General features: G+C 40.5%; 1 protein-coding gene across 1 annotated transcript; it reads right to left on the bottom strand.

Moving 5' to 3' along the window:
* Positions 1 to 1,037: 1,037 nt before the first annotated feature.
* Positions 1,038 to 3,219, bottom strand: LOC133799783 (uncharacterized). Its single transcript, XM_062237781.1, has 2 exons — positions 2,044 to 3,219; positions 1,038 to 1,664 (listed from the first exon to the last, which is right to left on the bottom strand). Exons 1-2 carry the CDS (start codon positions 3,217 to 3,219, stop codon positions 1,038 to 1,040), a joined length of 1,803 nt encoding a protein of 600 aa, XP_062093765.1.
* Positions 3,220 to 12,407: the final 9,188 nt, after the last annotated feature.

The following is a 12,407-nucleotide window of genomic DNA, read 5'->3' on the forward strand; positions in this document are numbered from 1 at the left end:
ACTCTTTGGAGCCATTATCCACACTCTCACCAACCCAAATAAAAAAAAATTGACAGCACCTCCCCTTAAAATAAACACTTTTCCTCTTCACAACCACTCGATATATTCAATCTCACAAACACAATAACCAAATGCTCCAAATCACAGCCCAAAAATCAATCCACCAACAACAATCAACAATGCAATCCAATCCCAAATGCATCAAAATTATGAGAATAAGAGGGAATGGAAACACTTACTAACCCTTGAAATGGACTCCCTTGTGCCTGAATGAGTATAACCCCTTGAAAATTTTGATCTTCATCAAGAAATTAAAACTCTGAATTTCTAGGGTTTCAAAAGTGAATTGGGAAATTGGAATGGGCTTGAGAAGAAAGAAATTAAGTAAAGGATAAAAGGGCTAAGACAGAAGAGAAAATGAAGGAAAAGGGAAGAATGTATGGTGAAATTTTCTGGGTAATAAACTACAATGGAAGATCTATGGTGGCTTTGGGAGAGAGAACACGGAAAGAAAAATGAAAAATGAGGCTAAAGGAGATGAAATTCGAAACCCCCTGGCTTTTTTAAAAAAAATTATGGACAGAGCGCTATAGCGCTACATATGCAGTGTTGTAGCGCTCTTAAGAGTTTCTGGGCTATTCGTCTGGAAAGAGCGCTATAGCGCTACAAGACCAGCGTTGTAGCGCTAATGACCGTTCAAAATACCTTTTTGGTTCTGAGATTAGCGCCATAGCACCCTCTTCTTAGCGTTGTAGCGCTACTGCATCACACATCAATATTTTCCAACCTCTTTCTTGAAAACTCTTGCATTTTTTTTCACGATTTTCACGGTTCATTCAATACATAAAAATAAAAATAAAAATAAAAACTAAAACTAAAACTAAAAAAAATTCCCTAAACATTGTTCCAAACCAAATAAAAACAAAAATCATAAATATTTTTTAAAAAATGTAAAAGAAAAACAAAAATAAACTGAGGAATGCCTCCTCAAAGCGTTGTCTTTAACGTCTTTTAGCTAGACTCTTTTTACTTTTAGATCAAATTGGTTCCAACATCACCACGAACTTGCATTTTTCCACCGGACCCTCCAAGTAATGCTTCAACCTCTGACCATTCACCTTAAAATGTCCCGTCTTCTCACTATGAACTTGCACTACTCCATAAGGAAGTGACACAACTACCGTGTACGGTCCTGACCATCTCGACTTCAATTTACTAGGAAAAAGTTTAAGTCTAGAATTAAATAGCAGGACTTTATCTCCTGGTTGAAAATCCTTCCTCAATATTCGCTTATCATGAAAGGCCTTCGACTTCTCCTTATAGATCTTCACATTCTCATAAGCTTCATTTTGGAATTCTTCAAGCTCATTTAACTCCATAAGCCTATTCTGTCCCGCCATAAAGAGATCAATATTTAAATTTTTCACAACCCAATAAGCTCTATGCTCCAGTTCCACCGATAAATGACAAGTCTTACCAAACACCAATCGATAGGGTGACATACCAATCGGAGTTTTGAATGCAGTGCGATAAGCCCAAAGTGAATCATCGAGCTTCTTTGACAAATCCTTCCTCGAAGTATCTACTATCTTTTCCAAGATACCTTTTATTTCCCTATTCGACACTTCAGCTTGGCCATTTGCAATTGGATGATAGAATAATGCCTTTCAATGATGAACACCATAGCGAGCACAAAGAGCCCGATCACTAATAATTGCTATGGGGGTACCGAATCGAGTAAAGATATTTTTATGAAGAAATTTAAGTACCTCTTTCCCATCACAAGTAGGAGTTGCTTCAGCTTCTACCCATTTAGAAACATAATCCATCGCAAGCAAAATATACTTATTATTATACGATGATGGAAAAGGTCCCATAAAATCTATTCCCCATACGTCAAACAACTCAACTTCCAAAAATACCAGTCATTGGCATTTGATCTCTTCTTGATATATTCCCAGTCCATTGACAACGATCACAACTTTTGACAAAATCATTACCATCTTTAAATAATGTAGGCCAGTAAAACCCACTTTGCAAAACCTTCGATGTTGTTCTTGTTCCTCCAAAATGACCGCCGCAATGTAAACTATGACAGTGAGTTAAGATTAACAACATCTCCTCTTCGGGCACACATCTCCTAATAACTTGATCAGGGCAATGTTTATACAGAATAGGCTCCTCCCAATAATAATGCTTCACCTCTGAATAGAATTTCTTTAGTTGTTGCCTTGTCATCTCAGGAGGTATAACCTTAGCAGCCAAATAATTAACATAGTTTGCAAACCATGGAACATCCTTGCAAACACTTACTTCGAACAGCTGCTCATCAGGAAAAGCATCATTAATCTGAACTTCTTTATCAAGAGAATCTCCATCAACCTCCAATCTAGACAAGTAATCAGCCACCAAATTCTCATTACCTTTCTTATCCTTAATTTCCACATCAAATTCTTGTAACAACAAAATCCACCGAATATGACGAGGCTTGGAATCTTTCTTGGTCATAAGATACTTTATCGCAGAATGGTCCGTGTAAACAACCACCTTATTCCCAATCAAGTATGGCCGAAATTTATCAAAAGCAAACACTATGGCCAATAGCTCCTTTTCTGTAGTTGCGTAATTTATTTGAGCATCATTCAAGGTACAACTTGCATAATAAATCGTTTTGAATACATTGTCAACTCTTTGTCCTAACACTGCCCCAACCGCAAAATCACTGGCGTCACACATCAGTTCAAATGGCAAATCCCATTGAGGCGCAACAACTATAGGTGACGAGATCAATTTCTCCTTAAGTATCCTAAAAGCTTGTTGACACTTCTCATCAAAATCAAACGTAACCCCATTCATTAACAAAGTGGACAGTGGCTTCGAAACTTTGGAGAAATCTTTGATAAACCTCCTATAAAATCCTGCATGACCTAAGAAACTTTGTACTCCTTTTATTGAAACCGGTGGCGGCAAATTCTCTATCGTAGAAACTTTTGCCCTATCCACTTCAATGCCTTTCTTAGAAATCTTGTGCCCCAATACAATTCCTTCATTTACCATAAAGAGGCACTTTTCCCAATTAAGCACCAAATGCAACTCTTCACACCTCCTCAAAACCAGCTCCAAATTAGTCAAACACATGTCAAAAGAAGACCTATAAACCGAAAAATCATCCATAAAAATTTCAATCCCTTTCTCAACCATGTCACAAAATATTGCCATCATACACCGTTGAAATATGGCTGGTGCATTACATAACCCGAATGGCATCCTTGTAAAAGCAAAAAGTCCCATAAGGACATGTAAACATTGTCTTCTCTTGATCCTCTGGTGCAATTACAATCTGATGATAGTGTAACGACCCAAATTTTCAAATAAGGCTTAGAGTCATGATTAGTGTGCCTGGAGGGCAATAATTGTTATACTGCATTAATTTATGTGAATTTAATGAATATGTGGTTAGAATGCATGTTTAGGGGAAATAAATAAGCATGTGGGCCCCGTTTGTTTGTTAGGGGTAAATCGGTAATCTTAGCCGCCGAGGGCATAAACGTAATAATTATGTTATATGATTAATACCACATGTGCGTTGTGATATTATTGTGATGCACGTGCCGAGATGGTCCTAGGAAGCTAATTAGTTTAAAAGTCGCAACGGGATTAAATACCCGGCTCGGGAGGAGCCTAGGGGTATTTTGGGAATTTTATAAATTGGGTTTGGGGATTTTTTTTTTTTGGTTAGTGGTTAATGGTGTTCTAGTAGCTTGGGTAACCATAGGTAACCATTGAGGATGGTTACTCTAAGTGAGGAAATGGTATATTTGTAAGAAGTTAGGAAAGGTCTAAGTTGTCCTTAAGGATTAATTAGAGTATGGGTTAGATGGAAGGGTAATTGGGTCATTTGGCAGCTGGTTGTGATGGGATAAGGCTGAGGGAATTTTAGAATGGTTTAGAAAAACAAAGGAAAGAAAGAAAAACAGAACTTCTCAGCTCTCTCTTCCTTCCATGCAATTTCTTTTTCATCTCTTTGGTGATTGGAGACTTGTTGAGTTTTGAGGATTTTGGGCTAGTGAATTGGAGGAATTTGGCTAATGTGGCTAGGAAAGTTATCTCAAAGGTGTGCCAAGGTCAGAGGTAAGGTGTTCATCTCTGTTTTGTTTGGGTTTTAAGCTTGATTTTGAGAGATCGGGGATGAAAGCTGAAAGTTGGTTGTGTGGGAATTCAATTTGGGAACAAGAAGAATTAGCTTGAAGCTAGGATTGGAGAAAGCTCAGAGTTGAATTTCCATTCGAGGTAAGAATTCTATGCATTCATGAAGGTTGTTCTGGTATGGTTTAAGAATATTGAGTAGTGGTTTAAACATTACAAGTCTTGTTTTAAGTTTCTGGTTTACTGGTTTAAGTTTCTGAAATTTGAAACCAAAGTGTGAATCATGGGTTTGATTATGTGTTTGGACTTGTCATTGGTGTTTATAAGATGTTAGATGGTTTATTTGAGGTTTTAAGTTGAATTTGAGGCTTAGGCATGCATTGGGATTAGTTTGGGAGTGTTTTGGCTCGGGGAAAACATTTGGAGAAACCCAGAATTCTGGGTTCGCGAAGGGGCGCCGCGGCCCTCATTGGAGGGCGCCGCGGCGCTAGGCCATTTTTGGGCAGGGGAAAATTTCCATTTTAGGGTTTTTCCCCAGGGGGCTCGGGGGTTATTTCCGCTACTTTTTTTTGGGAAATTGGAGAACCCGAGAGTACGGGATTGGTCCCGGGAAATGCTTTTCGATTGGTTTGTATTAAAGAGTGTTTTATATGTGTTGTGACTAGGTTTTGTTGGAGAGGCTCAGGATAGAGGACCGTGCTCGTGACTTCGGTGCTTAAGGAGCTCAGGACACAGGTAAGAAAACCACTGTTCCCATAGAGCTTGTATGCAGGGCTGAGCCCAATATATTTGAATTACATGGCGTAGCCCTTTGATTGAATTCAGTATACGTTTGTTATGCTATGAATGTGATTATGTGAATGTTCGGCGAGAGCCAGGAACGGTGCAGGCCGAGGTCGGCAGGGGCCGGGAACGGCGTTGGGCACGTTGAGTGCAAGGTCGAGTACGGCACGGGGCCGGGAGCAGCGTTGAGCACGTGGAGTGTGAGTTGCCAGGGTAGGACCTTAAAGGATACCTGGGATATCCTCACGGTGTGGACCGCGAACCCAGGGCATGGTAAATTACCTGGGACGACATGGTCGTATGTGTTTAGCCTATTGATGGCCTGTTTAACTGATAAGTGTTTGTTAATTATATGTTATCTTCTTGTGAGGGTTTTCTTCCTGGGCTTCGGCTCACGGGTGCTCTGTGGTGCAGGTAAGGGAAAAGGGAAAGTCAACCTACCATGAGTACGGAGAGCGTGAAGCGGCCTGTACATGTTTGGCCTGCCTGGCTGCCACAGCCAGTGGTTTTTGGGAGATGGTTGTATTAGAACCTAGATTTTGTCGTCTAGTCGACTTAACTTGTAATTATATGTTATAAATATTTCTAAACGGTGTCTTGGGATCCCAAGTGTCAAACTCTCAATGATTTATAGTAAATGGAATTATTTTCAAAGTTTATCTCACTATTTATGATTTTATTACACTTTTGACCTAAATCCTCGATTAGCGAGTTAAATGCACATTTAAAACTCACTTAGTAACGGCTCTAAGGAAGTAGGGCGTTACAACTTGGTATCAGAGCGAGCCAAGGTTTATTGGTTCTAGAGTCAGTGACAAGCCCGACTCAGGGTTGGTTGGTATGAATGATTGATATGCTTGAACATATGTCTGAATGCCCTGTTTCCCTGCTTATTTATATGGAGCATGATGAATGAGTTGACATATGCATGAGATACTGATAGGGCTTGGCCCTTGACTATTGCATGATGAGATTAAAGCATGCTGAATAGCATTGTTATTGCATGTGGATGAATATTGGGATAATGGTTTGCATATTGAGTGTATGTGGTTAACTGCCTAAATTGAATCCATATGTAATATCTGTTTATTAGTTTGTATGCAGCATGATGAAACGTGGGTATACTTAGTTGTGATAAAATTCAGTAGCTAAATGTATGGCATTGTGGATTTGGCCTAATATGCTTTGTGTGTGCATGATAACTGTGGTTATTGGGATCTAGTTGTGGATTGGTTCAGAGTGTGAACCACAGGGCTGAGGAGTTTGGTCAGTAATGGCAGATGAACTCAAATTGTTTGTGCCTAGAATGGTTAAGTGGACTTGGCATTGTTCTGTAGGGGGATTCTAGATAATAGTTGGAGTTAGAGACCTCCATCTATCCCTGAAAGCCACAGCAGATGATCCCTGGTATGTGATCAAGCTGTGGAGTTTAATAGTTGAGACGAGACGAAAGAACAGCGGACTTCTCTAGGAAAAGAGTTGCTTTGTATGCTTTGACAGTAAGGATACCAGTGTTGGTTTTTTGTGAGGGTATGGACAGATAAGGGTATTATATGAAAGGCCTGAAGGGTGTTTTTCTCTGGCTTTGAGGAAAATTTGGGTTGACAAAGAATTGGTCAGTGGATGGGCAAAGTTAATTCCACCCTTGGTTATAAGAGGATGAGGGATCATGACTAAAGGGTTGTGTTAAGTATTGTGGCAGAGGGATGTCTGGAAATTGTACTCGAGCCAAGGCATTGGCATGATGGGTTGGAAAGAACTCAGATGGTGAATTGATAGAAGAGGTTATAAAGACATGATCTGAACTATGGAGATTGGGGAGCTTATAAGATTGGTTTGGAATGATAAGGTAACAACAGTGTAAATACTACCTTAGAGCCGTTACTAAGTGAGTTTTAAAAGAAACTTCGTACAAAGAACTCGCTAACCGAGGTTTTTAAAACAAAAGTGTGACTAAGCAAAAGTTAAGGCTGTAATCTTTAAGAATGCGTGGTTTCATTGAAAACTTCTAGTATTTAACATTTGGGATCCCAAAATAAGGTTTGAAAACTATTTACAACTTAAAATAAGTTTACAGTTGATCCGTTATTAAAATCACAGGTTATTACAGCCATTTCTCGAAAACACCCCCAACCAAAGCAGTCGGGCAGGCCAAACATGTACGCGTCGCTTCATGCTCTCCGTACTCATGGCTGGTCGACTCAATCTTTGCCCTTACCTGCAACACAGAGCACCCGTCAGCCGAAGCCCAGCAAGAAAACTCATGCAGCTCATAACATATGCAAATTATACAGTTAATCATATCAGATAGTCCACAGATAACCAGGTCAACCATTAGACTTAACCGGCCCGGCCATGCCGCCCCAGAAGCCTTACCAAAGCCTGGGGTCTCGGTCCTCACCGTAAGGATATCACATGTATCCATGGGGGTCCCACCCTGACTACAAGCACTTCACGTGCTAAGTGGTACTTCCGGCCCCACTGCCGTTCTCGGCCTTTCGCCGTTCTCGGCTCCATTGCCGTTCTCGGCTCCTCGCCATTTCATTCAACTATAATCACAGATAGTCTAACTCAAATAACATTTAGACATATATCAAAATCAAGCATATAAACACTCTCCACTCATCCCAAGCATCCCAAATCTTCAAAACCCAAGCACATACATCCCAAATCTCAAGATTTACCATGATGAACCCTAGACCCAGAAATTCAGTTAAACATCAAGTTAAAGGCTTAGAATTCATACCGTTGATGCAATTTTGACCTTGATTCATTTCCTAGACCTCCTTAGCTTGCTCTTCCACAAAGCTTGCCCAGAAATTCCCTAAAGTTCCCATCAACTCAGCTCAAAACACAGCTTAAACCAGCCAAACCCTTAAAACTGAAATTTCTAAAAACTTACCTCAAAAGTTGATGTGTTCTTGCTAATCCTTGCCAAATCTTCAAGTCTAACTTTAAGATCCTTGATGCTCAGCCTATCCTAGCTCTCCACCGAGCTTTGCCCCAAGAAATTTGAAGAGAGATGGTGCTAGAATCCTCAAACCGCCCATTTTTGAAAACCCTCTGTTTTTCTCTCTTTTCTTTTCTTCCTTTTTCTTTCTTTTCCTTCAGATTTCTCACACTCTCTAACAATCCCACTCACTATATAAAGCCTCATTTAATCTATCTCTCAAAAGCCAATTGACCAAAATGCCCTCCCTATTAGTTCTAATCCCTTTTTGTCCAAGTAGGGCCATTTTAGTCATTTTACCCAATTCCCGCTAATCCTCAAGTGTCTCTAATATTTTCCCGCTTGCTTCCCAATACCTGAAAAGTCACCAAAAAATATTCCTAGATACCAAAATAAACCCCAATATACTCATTAACTTCCTATTTATACCCCGAGGCTCGCCCCGAGCCGGGTATAAATCTCCGCCTCGACTTTCCGCTAGTCTGCTCACTGGGATCGTCTCGAGTCACAAATCACAGATACATCCACATCACAATGTGGTCTCAACAATCATCACATATCAACACAGTTATGCCCAACATGGCCAAAATTACAATTATGCCCTTCTAACACAATCAAGGCCTACATGCATACTAATACACATAGTCATGCATCTCAAATAGTCATATAGTCATATAACATGCTTTAAATCATAATCATGCATTTAACTCATTAAAGTCACACATAAATCCCATCATGCCCTCCTAGCACGCTAATCAAGGCCCTTAAGCCTTATTAGTGAATTTGGGTCGTTACAACTATCCCCTTCTCATAAAAATTTCGTCCTCGAAATTTACCCAAACACATCAGTCAATAACCCGCAACTCTGACCATGATTTCCAAGGTCCACCGCCTTACTTTAGTTCCCAACAACACTCTTTCAGGAGTAACAATCTTGCCCCACAAGATCTTGTCTAATAGCCATACTCTCGTTAGCCCCTCGTTTACACCGCAACCCTGCTGAAGCCTCAGGGTCTGCCTAGATTACAATGACCAATTCATTGTCTTATTCCTGATTCCAGAGATACTCAAAAGTCATCACCTCTACTAGGTGGGATCAATTGGTAGGCCCCGCTGGCCTAACCCTTGGTAAAACTTCAGAATTTATGTTGAATTAAGAGTCAGAACTCTCCCTTCTTTCTCTGAACACCATACAAATCCTCGTCTGTTATTACGTAGAGATGCAACTCTTTCCTTTCGGAACTTTATTTTCTTATAATTTAACAATTTACAAGCTCTTTATTCTTTCAAATAGGTAGACACTCCTGCCTTAAGAATTCCAATAACCTCTTTGGCTTTCTCTCTGAACCAATGCCAAATTGTAGTATTCACTATCCTTCACCTCTTACCATGTCCTATGTCGTGTTACATGAACTAGAAGCCAGCAACTGCCACCACGACTAACTTATCAGGGATTACACTTCCCTTAATATCTCAAGTATTCGCATACTCAGCGTTTAATTCTTTAAGATATCTGATAAGCTTTCATACTGCTATTTCACTTGCAATCAACTGATAATTCCAGATTCCCACTTTGTTCTCTTCGTTCTCTAGATCCTTTCCAAAATTTAGAATACGATAGGGTCTTAATTCAGTATCATCGGCGTCCTACCCTGAAACCAGTTCACCTGAACCATCTACATTAACTCAATCAACTGAGTTAAAACTTTTCATGTCCAAACACCTTACTTAAGGTCTAATGTGGTCTAAACCATGATACACCACTACATCACTTAAACCCTCAGTGTCCAAAAGAAATCACTAAATTCCGTCACCCGATCAACCCTCCCGGTACAACGTACCCTAGGAGGTGGAATGATATCCATTCAGAATTCTCATTTATATGCCAAATTCTAATTGGATCCTTCACTCGATCCTAGTATCGTAACTCGTACCACCTTGGCAGGGTTCTTCCCTGCTTCAACCAAAGCCAACACTTTGGATTCCATAGCTCGGTGACACTCACCAGCTAATCATTACCTACTAACGTGATGCCAATCTCAGTCGTTGCCTTGTCCATTCCATTACAATTTATAGCTTTATTCCTTGACTGACACACGCCTCCCAGCTAGGAGTTCTGCCTCCAATTAAATTTCCCCTCGCTCAATCGAGGATTTCAAACACTGATCATCCGTCTGTTACTTTTCACCACATCTGGTCTCAACGTTATCTTTCTTACTAATACCCAATACTCAAGCACCTTATGATATGCATAACTGTCAACTTAACGCTCCAAGTATATCAACCATGTTCATTCTTTCACCTCCCGCAAGGTTCGATCCATCCTCGTGTCAATTTATTCCTGGGCGTGCCCAAATCGTGATGCACTCCCACAATTCCATATCCTCATCATAGATCAGGTCCTTTATGCTGTTACTCTATACTTAACCATATCACACACATATTCCAGCATCGCCAGATACCAATCGATTCTTACCTTGTCTTATCTTTATGATTTGACACCACTCATTCCGTCTAACCTCAAGTCTTACTGTTCTCCTCATCTCTGATGTAGTTGTCTCCGAAGATACTTATGCAATAGATGACGCGCTTACCAGTCCTGTTATGCTTTCTATTCTTCAGATATTCTTCATTAGCTTCTTTGTGGCTTCAGATCAATTCTCCTCATACCTGTCCTTTCTTCTTGTAGCTCTACTCTGAGTACTCCTAACGAAACCCAACTGATTCTCCATAGAACCTTACCTATGACCTTGTCTCCTGGGTACTAACATCTTCAGCATAATAATCATTTGCTCACCACTTCCGTCTGGGAGTAATCCACATATACTGCTCATGAGCTTGAAGGGGACATGCCTATACCGTTCTTGCATTCTCTTCCTAAAGAACTTACCTGTGTTGTTGTAGCTTGAACCATTCTAAAATCTTTGTTACCAACTCCTCACACCCTACCCGGTGCAAAATAAACAACTTCATGAAATGTCTCTATCCTTGGTATCCAGCTGGTAATAACCAGGTCATAGATCAACTCCTGGAGACATTTTCCCATCTTGTATCCAACATTGTACTTTTCGTTCTAACCCGACGATGCTAACAATCCCCGCAGTATAACACTCTGGCTACTCCAGGGTCAAATTCCTTCGATTGCTTCAATAGATTTTCTGCCAGCCAAAACCATCTTTTACAACATTCCTTATACCAATCCTATATGTAGTCCGACTTTGAAGTACCCCCAAATCTTTCTTTACATACCCACATAATTTTCCCACTGGTCAGCCCAGTTTCCACTCAGTCTCATTTACATACTCCAGATGATATCCTCTACAATCCATGTTTATTTCTTAACTAATTAACTCTCTCACTGTGACTCATGCTAAGGCTCCCTTAAGACAAACTCTGTCGTATTACTATGCACTTCTTGATCACTTGCATCCCAATCCATCTGCCAGAGTTTCTAATTTCTTCTCAATAAGTATTACTATCATCAGCCTCTCGAATAGCACCTTTGAGGCAACCTCTCTATGTCCATCTCCCTCTTGGAACATTCTCAACACTGAGTTCTTCCAGTTCGTTACATGACCAAAGCATAAACCAGTCAGTTAAATACTCATCCTCGAGGAATCAGCCTCAAACTTTGAATGTATCGATGCATTCTAGTTCTCCGTTCCCTCACCATGGGAAATCCATCCTAACATATCGAGTCATTCTATATAGAAGTCATGCCCTCACCTGACCTCCTCTCAAGTGGCATCCTCTTCCTCATGTGCATACCAATAACCTCCCTGGTTCCTGTCACCATCTTGATAACTACCTTTTCAATCAGGCTTCTTTCCAATCTCAATTTAGGTGCCCTAGTACTGTCTGGGGTCCTTCTACCTCAAAAATTGAGAATCCGTCCTTGCTGCGTTCTATCAATAAAAGTACCATCTTATCAATCAGCCTTTTCCCCCTTTCTGGCAAAACCAGAAGCCACAGAACTATCCGGGGTTCTTTTAACTTGATTATCACGAATCTATCTTTACTAACTCCATCAAAGGAAGCACTACCATTGCGGCTCTAGCACTCATGCTCTAATCATCAACCATCAGTTCCTCGAACAACATGGCCCTCTCCTCCATCCACATACAGACGATAATTTCTTACATCAGAGCGGCCCAAATGCCTTGGACTATCCCAGAGTTCAATCTTTAAATGGGTCGCCATCGTTTCCGGATACATCCGTCAGTATAAATTCCCGAAATGAATTACCCGATCCACCAAACCCATTGTTTTACACTGTTGTTACCCTATCAGTCCAAACCAAACTTATAAGCCCACCAGTCTCCACGGTTCAAATCATGTCTTTATAATCTCTTCTAACAATTCATCATCTAGGTTCTTTCCAACCCATTATGCCTATGCCTCAGCCCAAGTGCCGTTTCCAGACATCCCTCTAGCACAATACTTAACACAACCCTTTAGTCATGGGCTCTCATCCTCTTATAACCAAGGGTGGAATTAACCTTGCCCATCCACTAATAAATTCTTTGTC

Source organism: Humulus lupulus, chromosome 9 (genome assembly GCF_963169125.1).
Source record: "Humulus lupulus chromosome 9, drHumLupu1.1, whole genome shotgun sequence".
Lineage (NCBI taxonomy): Eukaryota > Viridiplantae > Streptophyta > Magnoliopsida > Rosales > Cannabaceae > Humulus > Humulus lupulus.